Source organism: Boleophthalmus pectinirostris, unplaced genomic scaffold, assembly GCF_026225935.1.
Source record: "Boleophthalmus pectinirostris isolate CB_2022bp ecotype Guang Dong unplaced genomic scaffold, ASM2622593v1 HiC_scaffold_1, whole genome shotgun sequence".
Lineage (NCBI taxonomy): Eukaryota > Metazoa > Chordata > Actinopteri > Gobiiformes > Gobiidae > Boleophthalmus > Boleophthalmus pectinirostris.
The window spans coordinates 33,910,387-33,932,402 of NW_026570970.1; the positions used below are offsets into that span (position 1 = coordinate 33,910,387).

At 38.1% G+C, this 22,016-nt stretch overlaps 5 protein-coding genes across 5 annotated transcripts; 1 reads left to right on the forward strand and 4 right to left on the reverse strand.

Moving 5' to 3' along the window:
• Nucleotides 1–114: 114 nt before the first annotated feature.
• On the forward strand, nucleotides 115–1,041 carry LOC110162949 (olfactory receptor 142-like). The gene has a single exon (XM_020927864.2). The coding sequence runs from the start codon at nucleotides 115–117 to the stop codon at nucleotides 1,039–1,041; it is 927 nt and encodes a 308-aa protein (XP_020783523.2).
• A 4,695-nt stretch (nucleotides 1,042–5,736) lies between these two features.
• LOC110162951 (olfactory receptor 6N2-like) lies at nucleotides 5,737–6,672 on the reverse strand. The gene has a single exon (XM_020927865.2). The coding sequence runs from the start codon at nucleotides 6,670–6,672 to the stop codon at nucleotides 5,737–5,739; it is 936 nt and encodes a 311-aa protein (XP_020783524.2).
• Nucleotides 6,673–9,182: 2,510 nt separating this feature from the next.
• On the reverse strand, nucleotides 9,183–10,121 carry LOC110162952 (olfactory receptor 4D6-like). The gene has a single exon (XM_020927866.2). It carries the CDS (start codon nucleotides 10,119–10,121, stop codon nucleotides 9,183–9,185), a length of 939 nt encoding a protein of 312 aa, XP_020783525.2.
• A 3,475-nt stretch (nucleotides 10,122–13,596) lies between these two features.
• Nucleotides 13,597–14,535, reverse strand: LOC110162953 (olfactory receptor 10AG1-like). Its single transcript, XM_020927867.2, has one exon. It carries the CDS (start codon nucleotides 14,533–14,535, stop codon nucleotides 13,597–13,599), a length of 939 nt encoding a protein of 312 aa, XP_020783526.2.
• A 2,886-nt stretch (nucleotides 14,536–17,421) lies between these two features.
• On the reverse strand, nucleotides 17,422–18,360 carry LOC110162954 (olfactory receptor 6N2-like). The gene has a single exon (XM_020927869.2). It carries the CDS (start codon nucleotides 18,358–18,360, stop codon nucleotides 17,422–17,424), a length of 939 nt encoding a protein of 312 aa, XP_020783528.2.
• Between the last annotated feature and the right edge of the window lie 3,656 nt (nucleotides 18,361–22,016).

Here is a 22,016-nt window from a genome sequence, read left to right on the forward strand (position 1 = left end):
AGCATGATGTAACTGCAAGTTGCCAGGAGTTTGCATTGTAATCCCTAAAGGCTGGAACATGTATAAAATTATGGAATTTCATTTTGGAGTCTCAAACAAGAAGTTGTAACCTCAATGGAGAACAGGTCTAGTGCTCCATATATTACTGTAGATGGTTATGTAGAGGTGCAGAAGTATGGCAGTCTTTACTTTGTCATTATGTTTACAGCTTTTACACTAATTGTGTTCAGTAATAGCCTTATTGTGTATCTTATATGGATTCACCCAAACCTCCACGAACCAATGTACATTTTCATTGCTGCTTTGTCTGTGAATTCTATCATCTATAGCACCACAATCTACCCCAAACTTCTGATCGACTTTGTGTCTGAAACACAGATAGTTTCTTATGCAGGCTGCCTTTTCCAATGGTTTACGTATTACAATTTAGGAGGTTCTGAATTCATGCTCCTGACAGCTATGGCGTATGACAGGTATGTTTCTATATGTAAACCACTCAGATACGCAAATATAATGAGAAGAACCAACATAATAGTTTTTGTTGCGTTTGCGTGGCTGTTTCCGATTTGCCAGACTATTGTTCCATTGTGTTTGAATGCAAAGAAAAAGATATGTAATTTTGTTTTTAAGGGAATTATATGTAATAGCACCGTTTACAAACTGTACTGCTCCAGTTCAACAGCACTAACCATCTACGGGCTTGTGGTCTTTGTCAATCTGGTCATTTTACCGGCTCTTTTTATACTTTTTACGTATTCAAAGATATTTTTCATCGCAAGACGTTCCAATGAAATGAAAAGGAAGGCGATCGAGACCTGTCTGCCCCATCTGGTAATTTTGATCAATTTTACAGTTTTTAGTGCTTACGATGTTCTTTTGTTGCGAATTGAAACTGAATCTACTAAAACAATTCGTTTCATAGTGACACTGCAAGTGATAATGTACCATCCGTTGTTCAACCCAATCATTTATGGGCTCAAAATGAAGGAAATCAACAGGCACATCAAAAAGCTGCTATGTTCATTTAGAAAACAAAACTAAAGTTTTTTAAATTGTTAGTTGCGAATTTCAATAACATGATTTTTCACAGTTTTGAAGGACTTTTTGGAGGATATATTTTTATTTTATTGATTTTTTTTTTTTTTTTAATTTGAATTGTTAACAATTGCAACTTTTTTTTTTTTAAACTTAATTGTAAGTCTTGAAAATTTGTGAAATTAATTTTGAAATAAAGAGTCTTTACATTTCTACTTTGATATGTTGATATTGTTTTGTAGCCTGATGATTGATTGTTTTAAGTTTTGCTTACTCTGCTACTACTACTACTCAGAAAGGTTGAACCTTCATGTGTTTTGTTGGTGATTGGGTTAGACAAATTAATGATTTAAAATCATGACAGTTTGTGTTGACAGAAAATACATTAGAATTTGTGATAATTTTTGTTTCATGTTGATAGGCCCAGTGTTTACAGAGATGTTACTCATAAACCAGGACAACTAATCCGCCACAATAACCCAACCTATGAGGGAAAAAAAACATTTGCTTAGAAATATAGCCTAAATTTGACTGTTTATTTGAAAGTCGAGATTATCCCAACATGAAGATTTATCTTGTAATGAATAAAAATCTCAGTGACAGTTTGTTGATTTGATGTGCTCAGTGAGTAGATCACTTCATCATCAACTCTACTGAACACCGGGCTTTTCTGTGTGGAGGTTACATGTTCTTCATGTGTGTCTGGGTGGTTTCCTTTGGGCAAACTTGTTTCCCCCTTCAACCCAAAACATGCCCAATCACAGTGGTGAAGAGTGCTAAAAATGTGTACTCAAAAATGTCTACTGTGTACTTACTTTTTGATGAAATTTAACAGCATTTAAGACCATTTTATATTCATGATTTTCAATATAGTAATTTACAGTTACATAACTAGAAAAATACTCAATTACAAGAACAATAGAGACTTAAAGGTTTACTCAAAATAACCCCCAAAAAACCCAAAATCCCACATGCCTATTTCCTGCCTTTCCCCTGCTTAAGCCTCTGTTGATACTGAACTTTAACCTACTCTAAGCGATGTGTAGTATTAGTGTACATTGTCTGACTGATTAATATTTAAAAGTGACTCCTTCTGCTTCCTACTGGTTTCCTTAGCAACACTTGCTTGTAGGATGAGTCAAATGCAGAGAAAGATGTTATAATATAATATAATATTAGATATTCTGTGTAATTTTTCAATGCTGATTGTACATCACCTGCGTGTCATGTACTCAGCAGAAAAATTACACAGAATATCTGTAATTTACAAAAGTCAACGTGGAATACATATTAAAGGCCACATGAAATTAAATTAAGTTATGTTTTTTACTCTGGTTTCTCCATATTTCTCTATATAAGTACTGATTGATGCTTCTCAGAATGCTTTACAGTTTAGATACAAATTATATGAAGTCAATATAACCTTAACAAGTAAAAGAAACCAAAAATAAGTATGTTTTATTGGGATGATTTGAGTTGAATTGTCCAGTGCAGTACAGTTTATCCACTGTTTTCAATGGTTCTGTGAATTAAAATTGAGATTTGCATAGAAACATAACTTATTCCCAATATAGAGAAACAAATGTCTTGAAGAATCACAGAGTTGTTTGCACACAGAAAAGTCTCTGAATGGATAAAACTGTCTGCCTCTTGTGACTGCTTCTGTGTGCTTCTCATACAACAAAAGGCCTATTTTAAAAACAGAGGCAATGATAGTTCTTTTTACATTATACAGCTTTTACATGAAGTAAATATGTTTTCCTGAACTAATATAAGCAATAAAAGTACATGTCCTTATGTATAATGTTTCCTTGTCAAAACAGACCTGGAGTTGTGTTTCGTTTCATTCACATGTTTAACACACAAACCCTGTGTATTTAAACTCTTGTGATGTCATGCAGTAATACAGTAAGTACTCCACTCTGTTTTTAAACTCCATACACCTTCACCAGAATCATTCAGATAACTCAAACATGTGCGAATAAAACAGAAAAGAACTCCAGGTATGTTTTTGGAGGAGGTAATAACATTCTAACATGGCTTAAAGCTCACAAGACTAAAAGACTAATATAGGACTTTTCCCAAAAGATATGCAAAATATTCTTTCATCTGAAAAGAGGACTTTGAACCACTGAGCAACAGTCCAGTTCTTTTTCCCCACATCCCAGGTCAGACTATTCTGACACCATCTCATGTCCCAGAGGTGCTGACCTCTCAAGACTAAAAGACTAACAAAGGACCTTTAAAATGAAATAGTGTTACAGTTGTCCTAACCTATATTTCTGGAAAAAGTGACTTTAACAGCAAATAATTACCAATCAAATGTGATCTATATACTAGTCCATCGTAAATAATTAGAATATCATGAAATGGTTCAATATTGTTTGCACTCGTTTCAGAAAGTTAAATCCATATATTTTATAGACTCATGACACAATATTTATTTCTTGAGTTTATTTCTTGAATGTTTGTTTATTGTGGCATACAGATAATGAAAAAACAAAATTCAGTGTCGCATTGACTGCGTTGATTTTGGAGTTCAAAAAACAGAGTGGTCTAACACCAGCAGATGATATGGCCCAAATCGTCACTGACTGTGGAAACTTCATGGTTACGGTCTTCAAGCAATGTGGATTCAGTGCCTCTCCACAAAATTCAGTGTCGCATTGACTGTGTTGACTGTGGAGTTAAAAAAACACAGTGGACCAACATGGCAGTCCAAATCGTCACTGACCGTGGAAACTTCACATTGGACTTCAAGCAACTCTTCCACCAGACTTTGGGACTTTGATTTCCAAAAGATGTGCAAAATTGACTTTCATCTGAAAAGAGGACTTTGCACCACTGAGCAACAGTCCAGTTCTTTTTTCCCCACAGCCCAGGTCAGACTCTTCTGACATCATCTCATGTCCCAGAGGTGCTGACCCCAGTCTCAGCCCACTTCTTATTAAGTTCCCACATATTCTTTCTTTTCCTACAACTGTATTTTCTTCAACTCAAGTTTGTATAAATGTTTGGATACAACACTCTGTGAGCAACAGCTTCTTTAGCAGTGACCTTTTGAGGCCTACCCTCCATGTGGAGAGTATCAGTGTCTTCAGACATTTGTCCAGTCCGCAGTCTTCCCTATGATTGTGTAGCCTACTGACCCACACTGAGAGACCATTTAAAGGCTCAGGAAACCTTTACAGGTGTTTTCAGTGAATTAGCTGTTTAGGATGTGACACCAAGACTTTCCAATATTCAAATTTTCTGAGACACGAATTACTTTTTTCATTATCTGTAAGCCACAATCATAAAAATTCAATAATAAACTCTTGAAATATGTTTGAATATTTTAATAGCTTTTAAATATTACAGTGGTTTAAAGTTTAAAGAGATCATACGAAATTACTGTGTGGTATTATTTATTGTTTTTGAACATTGAAATAGATTTTAGATTTTCAGATTCTAGATTGTTGTGGTGTCAAACAAGAGACAGATTTTTTCCTGTTGATGACATTGTGCTTAAGCATGAAATATCCAAAAGGTAAACGTGATCATTTCTATTAGTGTGACTTTTCTCATTTTAAAAAAAGTGCATTCTAACAATATTCATTTCAGGTTTAATCTTACAGAATGTTGTGATATCATCTGAAACCCAGCAATACATATTAAATCCGTGTATCATTCGTGTTTTTTCAATATAAACCAAAATAAGAAAACGAAAAAATTACAGTTTTCTTCGTTATTTGTCTCCAAAACCAAAATGAAAAAACGGATAACGATTCGTTTTTTCTGTTTTCGATTTTGTGTTTAAATGAAGAATGGAAAAAACGGATAACGGCCGTTTCCCGTTTACGTGACTTCCGTGACTGCGATGCCGAACTTTTGCACCGCATACGGACTGAACCGGGACTGATCCAGGTCCGAGACCAGACCGAGACCAGAGCGGGACTGAGACCGGGACCAGAGCGGGACCAGAGCGGGACCAGACCGGACTCCGAGCTTTGACTCTGAGCCTCCACGGGGTCCGAGCCTAGCTTCGAGCTCCGGTCCTGCCGTGGGCTCTGAGCCTCCGGTCTGGTCCCGGTCTGGTCCTGGTCTTGTCTCGATCTCGGTCTCAGGCCCGCTCTGGTCCCGGTCTGGTCCCAGTCTCACCGCATACGGACTGAATCAGGACGGATCCAGGTCCGAGACCAGACCGAGCTGCTCTGGTCCTCCGCGATCAAGAACCGCGGTTGATTCCGAGGTGGTGCAGAGCCTCTGACTGACGCTTTCACCCCAACGAAAACGAACCGAACTAAGAGCTTTTGGTTCAGATGACCAGGTCCGGGACCAGACCGGGACCAGAGCGCTACTGAACTCAGTCCCGGTCTCGGTCCCGCTCTGGTCCCGGTTTCAGTCCCGCTCTGGTCCCGGTCTGGTCCCGTCTCAGTCCCGCTCTGGTCGGTCTGGTCTCGGACCTGGGTCAGTCTAGTTCAGTCCGTACGCGGTGCAAAAGTTCGGCATCGCAGTCACGGAAGTCACGTAAACGGGAAACGGCCGTTATGTTTTTTCCATTCTTCATTTAAACACAAATCGAAAACTGAAAAAACGAATCGTTATCCGTTTTTTCATTTTGGTTTTGGAGACAATAACGAAGAAAACTGTTGTTTTTTCGTTTTTCTTATTTTTGGTTTTATATTGAAAAACGAATGAACGAATGATACACGGATTATATTAGTTTGGTTCTGTTTTCTTAATCCTCAAGAGACTTTTGAGATGTTTGGATATTTCTTTCATTTTAAGCCCGTATATAAAAGGATGAAACAGTGGGTGATACAGAACCACCTGAAAAGTCATAATTAAACGCACTGTCTTTGGAAAAACAGTTTGGATCCTAACCAACAGAACATCGTACGTCGCGGAACAAGTTAGATTGATCAGAACCAGTAAATGTGGTAAGCAGGTTTGCACAGCTTTCTTCCTCACCTCTGCCCCTCTGCTATTCGTGATTATAAAAATCCTCGCATACGTGAAGCATTCGAAAATTACAGGGAAAAAACAGAGATTAATCAAAACTAGCAAGCCGTAAATATTCAAAAAACCTGCATTGGCACAGTGGAGTCGGTAAATAGTGCTGTTACATATGATTCCTTGAAAAATGACATTGCAAAGTTGCTTATTACGATTTAGAATTGTTGGTACTGACACTTGGCACGCTGGCATTACCCAAGCAAACACTATTAGAAAGCTCACTGTTGCTTTCTTCATTGTCGCTGAATAATGAAGAGGTTTACAGATAGCCAAGTACCGGTCATACGCCATCGCAGTTAGCAACAAAAATTCAGACCCGATTAAAGCATAAAAGCAAAAATATTGTAAAAGACACACTGAATAAGTCACTTCCTGTTTTTCGGACAAAATTTCAAACATCATTTTTGGGTAGATGGCTGTGCTGTAAAGAATGGAGTTACACAACAAAGCAGCGATGAAAAAGTACATTGGCTCATGCAGGTTTTTGTGGATCCAAATGAGACAGACAATAGTGCTGTTACTGCAGATCACGATGATGTACGCTGTAAACATTACGATAAAATAAAGTGCCCTGTATTGTTCTATGGCCACATACCCATCTAGAGTTATATAGTGCGTGGTGTTAGGGTCCGAGTCCATTATTGTCCCTATGAGCGCACAGTAACTGGACAGTGGGACAGTAGAGGGGACTTTTATCAGCCTCTTATTCTCGATGGACACAGCCACAAGTGTGTTCATGTGGTTACATCACTCACATCAGAGCTACAGGAAAATAAGCTCTTCTGTGTCTCAGCCTTGGTGGGGACATTATGAGCTAACCTGGGTGCCTATAGTTGTTGGGGAAATACCATGTGCTGGTTTTACCAGGTGGCGTTGTTGGTAATTTTACTATATGGAAGTCCACGTGAAAAGTACACCGCTCCGCTACATATGGGATTCAGACATTGTAATTGTGTGGTTGTTGGATGTCCTAACAGTGGAAAATGGCTCGAGAAATGGACTTCAGTAGTTTGAGAACTCCATAAATGCAAAAAGGAATCAGATCTGTGTGACTGCAAACCTCTGCTCAAACTGTTTCCCTTCCCAATGGAATTGAAAAATAGTGAAAGGCGAAGGCGATGGGCAGGATTGATCCACAGGAAGGACCGAGATAACCTTTGGCTGTCTAAGAAATCATCCTGAGTTTGCAGCGAACATTTTGTATGTGGAGAGGAAAAACAACAGACGTCTACAAGGTACTAGGAACAGCAAAGATACTGTGCAGAACTCTTAAGCTCCCAGGCCTCTGGTAGAGAGACCAACCACTGTGGAAGGTGGAAATGTATTCCAGTCCACTACTATTGGTTGTTCAAACCCAGCCTGTACTGTATAAACATGAGACTCAGTCAGGTCTCTGCAACAGACTCTTCATCATAAGATTGTAATAAACATACGATGCAGAATTCAAAAATAAAATTAGCTGTGAAATTGTCATATGTGAGTAGGAGCAATACCTGCAGCACATATAAGCTCTCATAAGCACACAGTTTCGCCCAAGTTTCGCACTTTATCCATGTGAAACACTAATAAAAACAATGCACTTTTTAACTACTAATCAATATTATATTTTCTACCCTTATGGACCAACTATTACTACTACCAACTACTACCTACTGCACCAACATCCACCATTACCACTGATGTTTTGGATGTAAACTACAGCATGAAGAGCAAGGGTCCCAAAACTGAACCTTGTGGCATCCCATTGAGAATGGTGAGTTATTATCTTAATAAATAAATCTGAACAAGACATCTTACCCAAATATTGATTATGTTGCTTTTATTATTTTTTATCTCCTTTTTTTTTTTTCAAATTCCATCCACCATAAGTCACATATAAACCTGCTTCATACCATCTGCAGTGCGCAAAATTCCAGGAGAAGCAGAAACATCTCCATAGAGACATGTAAATCCCCCCTACTGCAGAGATTTAACAATATGACAATGTCTTATCTTCCACAGTTTGTATGACCATGACTGATAGATGGACTAACCAATCAGAGAATGCATGGCTCTTCTTATATATCAAAATAAACATGGCTGATTACAAGTAAAAAAACAAATACAAAAAAAATAACATAGTAGATGGTTTGAGGGTGAGATGATGGTCTGTCAGGCTATAAATGACAACAGAAGACACTGGGTTTCTCTAACGCATTCATTTATTTTATCAGTATATGAGGGTCAAAAAGAAATGTCAACTAGGACAGAGTTGGAGGCACACTTTGTATGACTATGCAAGTGTACTGTGCACCTGAGCCTACTTCTTGGGATGCCTACACCTTAATTCTCTTTCTTTGCACAGTATTTACAAGATTATGAGACACTGACATCAGAAACCACACCATTCTTTAGTTCATATTTAAGGCTCTGTAAAAGATTTTTACTTGCTTCAAATCATGATGAACAGAACGAGTTCACTTTGAATGGTTTGCAGACGGAACCTAGCTGATTTATTTATGCTTATACAATAGATTTGTACAGGGGTAAGACACGTTGTGTTCAAATACATGGAAAAACATCTGTTACAGGGGTTAAAAGTTGCATTCGGCAGTTCTACATGAGAAATTACAATAAGATCTTTAACCATGCTCCCTTTTTTGAGATCATTTTAGCCTTTTTTGGTTCACAGTATTTTAATAATAAAATTAGAAATAGAAAACAGATTCTTGTTGTAATAAAGAATTCAGTAAAGTAATTATTAACAGAAATGATACAATTCCTTTTGGATAATTCTTGTGAAACGACTATATGCAAGATTATGTGATTTTCATTACATTTGCATGAATCATTTAAAATCAAGATTCATTTTAAACACATCCAAAAGCCTCCACAAATAAGAACTTTTCAGAACATGTTTTTAGAGGTCTAAACTACAGAGTTATCTGGTTTATTCAGTTAAAAGTGCCATGGACATTTTATTACTCTAGTAGTTTATTGTGTATGTAAGTTGATAATTGCCACAGTTCAAATTGTAATTTCAATAAATAACATTACTCCCACATGCAATAATCACTTCTTTTAATTTGGTTTGTCTACAAACACCAGGACATTCTGAACATTTGTCCTCACAACTGAACTGATTATATTTACTCATTTTTAACCTGTAACTATTGCTCAATCATTTTTACATTTTCCTTGGTAAATAGTCTTTTTAAATGCTTGGAGATTTCCTTCATTTTGAGCCCATATATGATGGGATTGACCAGCGGGTGATACAGCACCACTTGTAAGGTCATGATCAGTCGAACAGTCTTTGGCATGTCAAATTCTAGCTTCACTGTGACCACATCGTAAGTCAACAAACAGGAAAAATTGATCAAAACAAACAGATGAGGTAAGCATGTCTCTGCTGCCTTCTTCCTCACTTCTTTACAGCTTCTATAAGTGATCACAAATATTTTGGCGTACGTGAACAGAATAAAAAACACAGGCAAGATTGATACATTAATTAATACAACCACTCCATAAATAGACATTGCTCTAGACATACTACAGTGTAATTTATAAATTAAATTATTACAGTATATTCCCTTCAAAGTTGGATAACATAATTTGGTGTTAGCAATTAGTATATTGGGAACAGATATTTGAATGCTGGGTATAAACCAAGCTAAAACTAAAAAGCAACACACAATGTTCTTCCTCATTATATTTGGATATTGCAAAGGTTTACATATAGACACATATCGGTCATAGGCCATGACTGACAAAAGCAGAAATTCAGAACCATTCAGAGAATAATACAAGAAGCACTGAACGATACAGGCAGAATATGTTACAACCTGCTTTTCAGACAGAACATCGATCATTATCTTGGGGTAGATGACAGTGCTGAAGAGAATAGAGTTACACAGCAAAGCAGCAATGAAAATGTACATTGGTTCATGGAGGTTTTGGTGCATCCAAATGAGACATACAATAGTGGCATTACTGCAGATGATAACAATATAAACCAAAAACATTGTAAAGAAATAAGCAAATTTAAACTTTTCAACTTCCACATATCCACCAATAGTGACAATTGTAACATTTGTTTCAGAATTCATTGTGTAAAAATAAAATTTGCAGTTTAAATGTCAATGTAAGGAGCAACACCTGCAGCACACATGAGCTCTCATCAGCACACAGTTTCACCTGAGGCTGGGGACAGAAGACCAGACTGCCTTTATATTTACTCCCACCACAGGTCCCAATGTATCAAGTGATTATTAATAATGAACCACATGAATATGCAAGAGCAGATTGTTACAGTTAAAGGTTTTCATTATGCTTCCTCCTCCCAGAACAATATACTTTACCATATTTTGGAAAATCTTTAACTGGATGGATTATTAGATTTATTTTATTTTTTTTCAATCAAAACACCAGTTAAAATGTTAAGAAAACATTTGTAAGAATATCAGGAAAAGAGGAAAAGTTTAGTTTGGCATGGTGTGTCAAAAGGGTTCCACAATGAAATTTGCCGAGATACAAAATCTCATAACCTATAAATTAATTAATGTAAAAGTGTAGTGTGCTGTGAGGTCAAAATGTTAAAAATAAAGGTTCAGCTATGGTTGCCAATGTTCATTCATTAGTACTGCTGTAGCCAGAACCTTTCCTAAAGGTTGTCCGGTCCCTGTATGACTGGAGAAGGAGCTGTGTTCGCATTGCCGACAGTAAGTCAGACATGTTCCCGATGCATGACTCCTCCAGGGCTGCCCTTTGTCACCAGTTCATTGTATTTATGGACAGAATTTCTAGGAGCAGTCAGGGACTGGAGGGGGTCCAGTTTGGGGACCACGGGATTTCATCTCTGATGTTGTCCTGTTGGCTTCATCAAACCAGGACCTGCAATGTGCACTGAGGAGGTTTGCAGCCGAGTGTGAAGCGGCTGGACTGAAGATCATCTCCTCCAAATCCAAGGCCATGGTCCTGACAGGAAAATGGTGGTTTGCCATCTCCATGTGGGTAGAGAGTCCCTGCCTCAAGTGGAGGAGTTCAGGTATCTCTGGGTCTTGTTCTCGAGTGAGGGGATGACGGAGCGTGAGATTGACATTCGGATCAATGCTGCATCGGCAGTGAGGCGGTCACTGTATCGAACTGTTGGGAAGAGGGAGCTGAGCCAAAAGGTGAAGCTCTTGATTTATCGGTCCATCTTTGTTGCTGCCCTCATCTATGGTCATGAGCTCTTGGTAATGACTGAAAGGACAAGATCGCGGATACAAGCGGACGAAATGAGTTTCCTGCTCAAGGAGGTGGGGCACTACCATAGAGTTGGGTGAGGAGCTCATTCACACAGGAGGAGCTCTGAGTAGAGACGCTGCTCCTCCATATTGAGGAGCCAGCTGACGTGGTTTGGGCATCTGTTCCGGATGCCTCCTGACTAACACAGACACATTTGTGAATAAAATCAAGCATCTCCAGTTTGACTCGGACGAGACAATGGTTTTCTTTGATGTGACCTCTCTTTTCACTTGTATCCCTACATCAGTAGCAGTGGAGACAGCAAGAAGGTGACAACTGCAGGATATTAAGCTAGAAGAGAGAACTAAACTGTCACCTGATCAAATCTGCCAGCTGCTGGAAATTTGTTTAAATACCACCTACTTCCAGTTCAGAGGAAACTTCTACAGAAACTTCTACTTCTACAAAACCACGGCTGTGCAATGGGCTCGCCCGTCTCTCCTATCATTGTGAACTTATATATGGAACAATTTGATCAGAGTGCCTTGGCCTCTTATCCAGGCACTCCACCCACACATTGGTATCGTTATATGGACGATTACTTTTCTAAAACTATCTATGTGGTTGATGGGAGTAAAAAAATTAAATCTGAACAAGACATTTTACCCAAATATTGATTATGCCATGTTTATTGTTTATTATCACTTCTTTTTTTCAAATTCTATCCACCATGAGTAAACCTGCTTGTTTCAGATAGATTTTGAATACCATCTGCAGTGTGCAACATTCCAGGAAAAACCGTAACATCTCCATAGAGACATGCAAAATACCCGATACTGCAGGTCTCTACACCAGAGATTTGACAATCTGTCAATGTCTTATCTTCCCAAGTATGAAGTTGATAGACAGACAAACCAGTCAGAGGACACATAGCCCCTATTTATCAAAACAAACATGGCTGATTTCAAGTAAAAAAACAAATGAGGTGAGATGATGTTAATGAGAACAGAAGACACTGGAGGTCTCTAATGCAAGAGTTCATTTATTTTATCAGAAAATGATGGTCAAAAAGAAATGTCAACTAGGACAGAGTTGGAGGCACACTTTGTACGGCTGTGCAACTGAATATTCCTTAACAATCTAAGAAGAAAATTCAAACTCACAGAAACTTTGGCCTTCTTGGCAGGCTCAGGTCTACAGGGGTGCTAAAGGGTGCATTGCAACCTCATTTAAAAGTCTTTGCACCCTCATTTTAAGTGCATGAAATAATGGCAGTTAATGGAAAAATATTGTCTTTGCACCTCTTTGAAACCCTGTGCACTCTCTGTCAGTTTGGTCTACACCCAGGTCTGCTTCATTCGATCTCTAGCCCTTAGTTCTTAGTTCAGAAACTTCCACACCATTTTTTAGTTTATATTTAAGGCTTTGAACCAGATTTTTACTCTCTTCAAAACATGATGAAAAGAACGAGTTCACTTTAAATAGTTTGCAGTGGCCCAAAGTTATTCCTCACTTAATGTATATATTCCAATTTTATAAGCACTTTTCACAACTTTCCGTGACCAGAGTGGAGTTTTTCTGTCACAATGATAATAACTTAGCATTTCCTTGTTTCATTATTATACATTAAAAAACTTTATAATTAGAGGCAGACGGAATGTAGCTGATTTATTTTCCCGTCAAGAGCTGCTTATACAATAGATTTGGACAGGGGCAAGACACATTTTGTTCAAATACATGAGAAAAAAATCTGTTACAATGAGAAATTACAATAAGATCTTTAACTGAGCGTCATGCTCCCATTTTTCGAGATCATATTCATCTTTTGTTGGTTCACAGTATTCTAATACTAAAATTAGAAATAGAAAACAGATTCTTGTTGTAATAAAGAATTCCGTAAACAAATTATTAACAGAAATGATACAATTCCTTTTGGATAATTCTTGTGAAACGACTATATGCAAGATTATGTGATTTTCATTAAATTTGCATGAATCATTTAAAATCAAGATTCATTTTAAACACTTCCAAAAGTCTCCACAAATAAGAGAAGTTATAGCTGTGAACTGCTAAATTAAGAATCTGATACTTTTCAGAACATGTTTTTAGAGGTCTAAACTACAGAGTTATCTGGTTTATTCAGTTAAAAGTGCCATGGACATTTTATTACTCTAGTAGTTTATTGTGTATGTAAGTTGATATTTGCCATAGTTCAAACTGCTCTTTCAATAAGTAACATTACTACCACATGCAGTTATGACTTCATTTAATTTGGTTTGTCTACAAACACCAGGACATTCTGAACATTTATCCTCACAACTGAACTGATTATATTTATGTGTTTTTAACCTGTAACTATTGCTCAATCATTCTGACATTTTCCTTGGTAAATAGTCTTTTTAAATGCTTGGAGATTTCCTTCATTTTGAGCCCATATATGATGGGATTGATCAGCGGGTGATACAGCACCACTTGTAACGTCATGATCAGTCGAACAGTCTTTGGCATGTCAAATTCCAGCCTCACTGTGACCACATCGTATGTTATCAAACAGGAAAAATTGATCAAAACAAACAGATGAGGTAAGCATGTCTCTGCTGCCTTCTTCCTCACTTCTTTACAGCTTCTATAAGTGATCACAAATATTTTGGCGTACGTGAACAGAATAAAAAACACAGGCAAGATTATAACATTGATCAGTATAACTACTCCATAAATAGACATTGCTCTAGACATACTACAGTGTAATTTATAGATTAAATTATTACAGTATATTCCCTTCAATGTTGGATAACATAATTTGGTGTTAACCAATAGTATACTGGGAACACCTATTTGAATGGTGGGTATAAGCCAAGCTAAAACTAAAAAGCAACACACAATGTTCTTCCTCATTATATTTGGATATTGCAAAGGTTTACATATAGACACATATCGGTCATAGGCCATGACTGACAAAAGCAGAAATTCAGAGCCATTCAGAGAATAATACAAGAAGCACTGAAAAAGACAAGCAGAATATGTTACAACCTGCTTTTCAGACAGAACATCGATCATCATCTTGGGGTAGATGACAGTGCTGAAGAGAATAGAGTTACACAGCAAAGCAGCAATGAAAATGTACATTGGTTCATGGAGGTTTTGGTGCATCCAAATGAGACATACAATAGTGCCATTACTGCAGATGATAACAATATAAACCAAAAACACTGCAAAGAAATACACATATTTATACTTTTCAACTTCCACATACCCACCAATAGTGACAATTGTAATATTTGGTTCAGAATTCATAATGTAAAAATAAAAAATTGTTTTGCAGTTAAAATTTCGTTTGTGAGTAGGAGCAGTACCTGCATCTCACTCAGTTTCACCTGAGGCTGTGGACAGAAGACCAGACTGCCTTTTATTTACTCCCACTACATGTCCCAAAGTATCAAGTGATTATTAATGATGAACAACATGAATATGCAAAAGAAGATGTTGCAAATGTTTTATTACATTTTATCCATCTGAAACACCAAAAAACAGAGGATGAAGAGCAAGGGTCGCAGAACTGAACCTTGTGGCTTTCTATTGAGAATGATGAGTTATTTTAATGAGAGTAAAAAAAAAATTGTCTGAACAAGACATTTTACCAAAATATTGATTATGTCACATTTATTATCGCTTAATTTTTTTTTCTAATTCCTTCCACCATAAGTCATAGGTAAACCTGCTTCTCTCAGATAGATTTTGAATACCATCTGCAGTGCGCAACATTCTAGGAAAAAACTTTAACGTCTCCATAGAGACATGCAAAATATACCCCATACTGCAGGTCTCTACACCAGAGATTTGACAGTTTGACAATGTCCTATCTTCCAGAGTTCATATGAGTGTGATTGACACAGTGGGGGGCCGAGAGGGCCTGCCAGGCCTTCTCTGCTGGCCTAAAAAATCTGATCTGAATCATAGACTGATGTTAATTATATTATTATTAAATAATTCCAAATGGTCTGTCCGCTTCCTTTCAGAGCTTTTCCGATGGTTGTGCTGCTTCCACATATGCATTTTCATAGTAAAGCATTTAACCAATCACATTTCAGCCATCATTTGTTGCTAGGCAGAGTCCAAGTCAAAGAAGTCTGCTGGAGGCCTTCACAATCCATTCTACAGGCCCTCGAACACAAAAAAAAATGTCCATGAAACTGTTGCTTCAACCAATCAGATTTTGAGTTGGTGTCGCCAGGGCCTTCTAGCAGGCGTACAGAAATGTTACCAGATTAAGACCTGTTGATAGGACAGTCACAGAGCGCACCAGCCAAAGCAGCAAACTGCATCTGTAAGTAGCAGGTTACACGAATCCAAATTATTATTACTATGTATTACTATTATTAATTACCAGTGGTGTAGTGGGGATTTTTTAAGTGGGGGTACGCGATTCCTGACTAAACCAGGACTGAAGCAAGACTAAACCAGGACTAAACCAGGTCTAAACCAGGTCTAAACCAGGTCTAAACCAGGATTAAACCAAGACTAAACCAGGACTAATCTTGGACAAGACAGAGAACCCCGAGTCCATGGAGCAGGTTGTCCACGCAAAGCGAAATCAGCTGCTCTGAGCCCCGCGGGGTGTGGAGCTCTGCGCCTGTCCTTTTCGCCTGTGGTCACTCACATCTACACGGGCGTGCCGACAGGCTCGTCCTGACAACCTGGTGTAGTTCTGGTTTAGTCCTAGTTTAGTCCTGGACCCTCATGTCGCAGGTCACTAGTACTGGAGACATCAGTATTTCCCGCAGTACTTTATAGGTAAGCAGGCGCCTTAACAACAAGTGGCCCCTGCTGTGACTACGCTCCTCTGAACCACATGAATCCTTGCAAAAGTACGATGTTTGCATGGAATCTCTGCGTACACCCCGATTCTCACTTCTGCTCCGCACACCCCCCGCTCCTCACTTCTTCTTTGTACACAGAATCAAAGGCCTAGGTATGAAATGCACGGTCCACCACTGGCCACTGGACTGACAGATGGACTAAACAATCAGAGCATGCATGGCCCCTACATATCAAAACAAACATGGCTGATGATAAGTAAAAAACAAATGAGGTGAGACGATGTTAATGAGAACAGAAGACAGTGAATGTCTCTTTCAAGAGTTCATTTATTTTATCAGAAAATGACAGTCAAAAAGAAATGTCAACTATGGCTGTGCAACTGAATATTCCTTAACAAACTAAGGAAAAAATTCAAACTCACAGAAACTTTGGCCTTCTTGGCAGGTCTCAGGTGCAAAAGGGTGCACTGCAACCTCATTTATTGGAAAAGTATTGTCTTTGCACCTCTTTAAAACCCTGTGCGCTCTCTGTCAGTTTGGTCTACACCCAGGTCTGCTTCATTCGATCTCTAGCCCTTAGTTCTCTTTCTCTGCACAGTATTTACAAAATCATGAGACACTGACATCAGAAACTTCCACACCATTCTTTAGTTTATATTTAAGGCTCTGAACCAGATTTTTACTCTCTTCAAAACATGATGAACAGAACGAGTTCACTTTGAATGGTTTGCAGTGGCCCAAAGTTATTCCTCACTGAATGTATGTAATTCCAACTTTATAGAGGCTTTGCACCGCACTCTATAAGCACTTTTCACAACTTTCATTTTGCCTCAAAAGCTGCTTATACAATAGATTTGTACAGGGGCAAGACACATTTTGTTCAAATACATGGAAAAACATCTGTTACAAGGGTTAAAAGTTGCATTCAGCAGTTCTACATGAGAAATTACAATAAGATCTTTAACCATGCTCCCTTTTTTGAGATCATTTTAGCCTTTTGTTGGTTCACAGTATTTTAATAATAAAATTAGAAATAGAAAACAGATTCTTGTTGTAATAAAGTATTCAGTAAAGTAATTATTAACAGAAATTATACAATTCCTTTTGGATAATTCTTGTGAAATGACTATATGCAAGATTATGTGATTTTCATTACATTTGCATGAATCATTTAAAATCAAGATTCATTTTAAACACATCCAAAAGCCTCCACAAATAAGAACTTTTCAGAACATGTTTGTAGAGGTCTAAACTACAGAGTTATCTGGTTTATTCAGTTAAAAGTGCCAAAAGTGTGCCAAGACATTCTGAACATTTATCCTCACAACTGAACTGATTATATTTATGCGTTTTTAACCTGTAACTATTGCTCAATCATTCTGACATTTTCCTTGGTAAATAGTCTTTTTAAATGCTTGGAGATTTCCTTCATTTTGAGCCCATATATGATGGGATTGACCAGCGGGTGATACAGCACCACTTGTAACGTCATGATCAGTCGAACAGTCTTTGGCATGTCAAATTCTAGCTTCACTGTGACCACATCGTATGTTATCAAACAGGAAAAATTGATCAAAACAAACAGATGAGGTAAGCATGTCTCTGCTGCCTTCTTCCTCACTTCTTTACAGCTTCTATAAGTGATCACAAATATTTTGGCGTACGTGAACAGAATAAAAAACACAGGCAAGATTGATACATTAATTAATACAACCACTCCATAAATAGACATTGCTCTAGACATACTACAGTGTAATTTATAAATTAAATTATTACAGTATATTCCCTTCAAAGTTGAGTAACATAATTTGGTTTTGGCATTTAGTATATTGGGAACAGACATTTGAATGGTGGGTATAAGCCAAGCTAAAACTAAAAAGCAACACACAATGTTCTTCCTCATTATATTTGGATATTGCAAAGGTTTACATATAGACACATATCGGTCATAGGCCATGACTGACAAAAGCAGAAATTCAGAACCATTCAGAGAATAATACAAGAAGCACTGAGACATACAGGCAGAATATGTTACAACCTGCTTTTCAGACAGAACATCGATCATCATCTTGGGGTAGATGACAGTGCTGAAGAGAATAGAGTTACACAGCAAAGCAGCAATGAAAATGTACATTGGTTCATGGAGGTTTTGGTGCATCCAAATGAGACATACAATAGTGGCATTACTGCAGATTACAAAGATATACACAGTTAACATAATGAAAAAATAAAGGAACTTGTATTTTTCAACCTCGACAAAACCACCCAGTGTAATATAGGACACGTTTACCTTTGAATCCATTCTCTACTTAACTGATATTCTTCAACTGAAAATATATCATGATGGAAGATAAAGCATTTTTATAAAGTGAACAAGAAATGCTAGACTGCAGTCCTATTCCATTGCCCAACCCACTGCTCAGTTGTTTTTATAGCCTTGTCATATCACATGTGAATACCAGTGAGATTTGCAAATAAGAATGTTACGCAATTTAAAAAGTGAATATTCAAAATAACTTTTCTGCACTGTGTCAGGACAAGAAAAAGTCCATGCATGAGATGGACCTGTGTTCTTCCTTTTGTAGATCTTCTTTATACATATAAAATAGTTAATTGTGTTTTGATTGCTGTGTCAATGTTTTGCTGTGTCTGACAGTTAACATTATGGCAACTATGTTTAGAAATGTAATTTTGTCTTCTTGTTATATAGACGTTGTGTTTTCTTATTATAAGACAACTTTATAAAAGGTTAAATAGCTTATTTACCTCATGTATTTCAGTGGCAGTACTTCCGCCTTTGTCAGAGGCACAGACTGTATATATAAATGGACATAGCTAACCTTATAGCCACCGTATTTGAAATAGGAAGTTTGCATGTAACCTCTTCCAGCTCCTACTGACCTTGTCCCATTGACTTACATTGGAATATTGTGGCCCCCTCTCTACAACTGCTGCTGTAAGCCTCATCGCTTTGGTTTTATGATGTTCGTATTAGCCCACTAACCATGATCCTGGTGTTATTTTTTTTACTGTATTCTGTCTGTCAAAAAAAATCCTATTCATAATAGACTTTTTTGACAAAGTGCGGTGATGCAGGGTAAACGTCACGAACGTCAGTGCTTTTCTATGGCAAAATATCTGTAGAAATGTCTCACGTATTTTCCATCAGCTTCATAAATCTGCCCCATCACTAAATCTTCATCCAACAGGGTCCACAAAGGACATATTCTGTCCACCACGAGGCATCCGGAGCAGATGACTAAACCACCTGAGCTGGCTCCTCTGAACATGTAGGAGCAGCGGCTCTACTCTGAGCTCCTCCTGTGTGACTGAGCTCCTCACTGTATTTCTAAGGGAGCACCCAGCCACCCTGCAGAGGAAACTCATTTTGACTGCTTGTATCTGCGATCTCTTCCTTTCATTCATTACCCAAAGCTTGTGACCCTAAATGACTATGGTATCCAAAAATATACACTCCACTCCGCCCCATCGTAGACAGCACAAGTTCGGTCACATACATCCAAAGCACTAGTTGAAATAATCAAGCCCCTTATGGGAAATACAGAACACCACTCAACTCAACTCAAAAGAAGTGGCCCAGGAACTCCCAGACATCCCAATACAAGAGAATGAAATACTGATTTCACATGGCGGTGTATTATTATTAACCAAAACACCCGTTGATGTCACATTTGGCGACACGGTGCCTGAGTGGCTAGCACTCATGCCTCACAGCAAGAAGGTTCAAGCCCCAGGTTGTCCGGGCCTTTCTGTGCGTCGTTTGCATGTTCTCCCCGTGTCTGGGTGGGTTTCCACTGGGCACTCCACTTTCCCCCAACAACCCAAAAAAAACATGCAGCATGGGTTAGATCCTCTAGCTAAGACAGTCCTGACAAAGCCTAGCAACAAGATCATAGAGATAGGTCCCCGGGCTGCCTCCCATGGCAGTGGGCAGCTCCCATGTGCTGCCCACTGCTCCTGAAAGGCTGGGTGAAATGCAGAGGAGAATTTCCCTACAAGGATCATTTTAAAAACGACTACTACTACAACAAAACAAAATAAAACAAACAAACAAACATAAAAATAAAAATATACATTGTACAGGAAAGACTAACACAGGACCAGACACTCAGGAAATGCACCAATCTCCCAGTGACAGACATTACACAGATCTAATCTTTCATTGCTACATCCACATACTTCCAATAGAAAGGCAAGATATACAGACAAAGAGCTTTGCAATGGGAGACCATTTCTGGACATTCATGAATGGATCACACAAGCATTCAGACAATTCCAACATCCCACATGGGCCATTCAAAAAGGAAAACAACAGATAAAAAATAGACAAAAATGGAAAAGAAAATGACCAAAACACAAGGAAACAGAATACAAGGAAAGAGTGAAATGACCATACATACAGGAGTCACACAACAAATATATGTCAATATTTAGACAATGACATCATAAACATTATTTTTCAAGCATTTTTTTCATTGTCGGAGTAGCAGCACTTTACTATTTTTCTAACATTCTGCTTTTCCGACATGAATAATATTAATGTAATAGCTTATTATACTTTGCGCTCCTATAGATCATAAGATGCTTGGGCCGGTGCAAAGCACTTGATCAGAGAATACTTCGACCACATAGGATATCACAGAGTGGGAAAATATCCTAACTGATCACCGTGGAAAACAGTCATGCATTTAAAAAAAAGAGTTTAGCCCAGACTTCTGGAAAATATCAAATCTAAAATAGTTGTTGAGATTAAGAACATCAACGACCAGCAAGAGACGCACCTGTGTAGACTATATAAAATATAACATGTCGGATTAGTGATACTAAAAAGTGTTGGAAAACCAGCACATCTAAATAGAGACATGTCATAATACCGGCATGTCTAAATAGAGACATGTCGTAATGAAGTGATGTTGGAAGAGGCGGCGGACCCCGCTGTGTGATTTTCACTCTTGTCTATACTGTATAGTTTTGGCTAACATCTTATGTTACTCTTATGTCTTATGTAACACTTCTGTGTTTAGAAAGGTAGGTGTTTGTGTCTAAAGTCGGAAACCTAATAAATATTATTGATAAATATTTTAATGACTGGGTAATCTTTGCTCAAAATTCTGGTTTGTTATATTGTGTGTTTTCATGAAAGTTGGCAATAGCTTTGAGACACTTAAAAACCTGCCTAAACACAAAAGTGTCCTCAGGAAACTTTTAGTTTTTGAGCTCAGTTTTTAAAATCATATCATGAAATTTTAACCAACTAAGTGCAGCATGTGCAGTTCAAAAGGCACTCATATCCATGGAGACCATGAGAGAATCTAGATTTGAAGATGCTACAGGCTTTTACTCCATATGTGGCAGCTAAATTGGCAGAAGATCTTCCAGAAGAAATACTTTGAGGGAATGGACTATTTCATCACCAACTGAAACAAGGCCTTTCCTGTTGTGTTCACCTGGTCCTCCTGGACACTGCTGTGATGCTGCAGGACACTTTTGGCTCTTCCACAGGATCTGCTGACCCTCACTGACCAGTCCTCCTGTTAAACTGCACTGAGACCTTTGACTGAAACACAAAGGCCACTGAGACGAGCAGTGTAAATGTAGCAGCAACAGCAACTGCAACAGTTTGCTGCAGCAAAACTTGAATTCCCCTCAGAATCATTCGGGTCTACTGTCAATGACATCCAAAACCTGTCTGACCAATCCAAAGATTATGTCCTTGGTGTGAAACAGCCTTAGGGGATGATGATGGGGCAGCAGTGGCTCAGTAGAACACTGTCCCACTCAGACCACTGCTGTTGTGTCCTTGGGCAAGGCTCTTCTTCACCCACCTTGCTCCGGTGTCCATGAGAGTGTGTTTGAGCAAATGTTTACCATGTATATCATGTATGTCATTAACATGCGCTGTACTCACCAAATAAACAAAACACTGCAACATTGTGT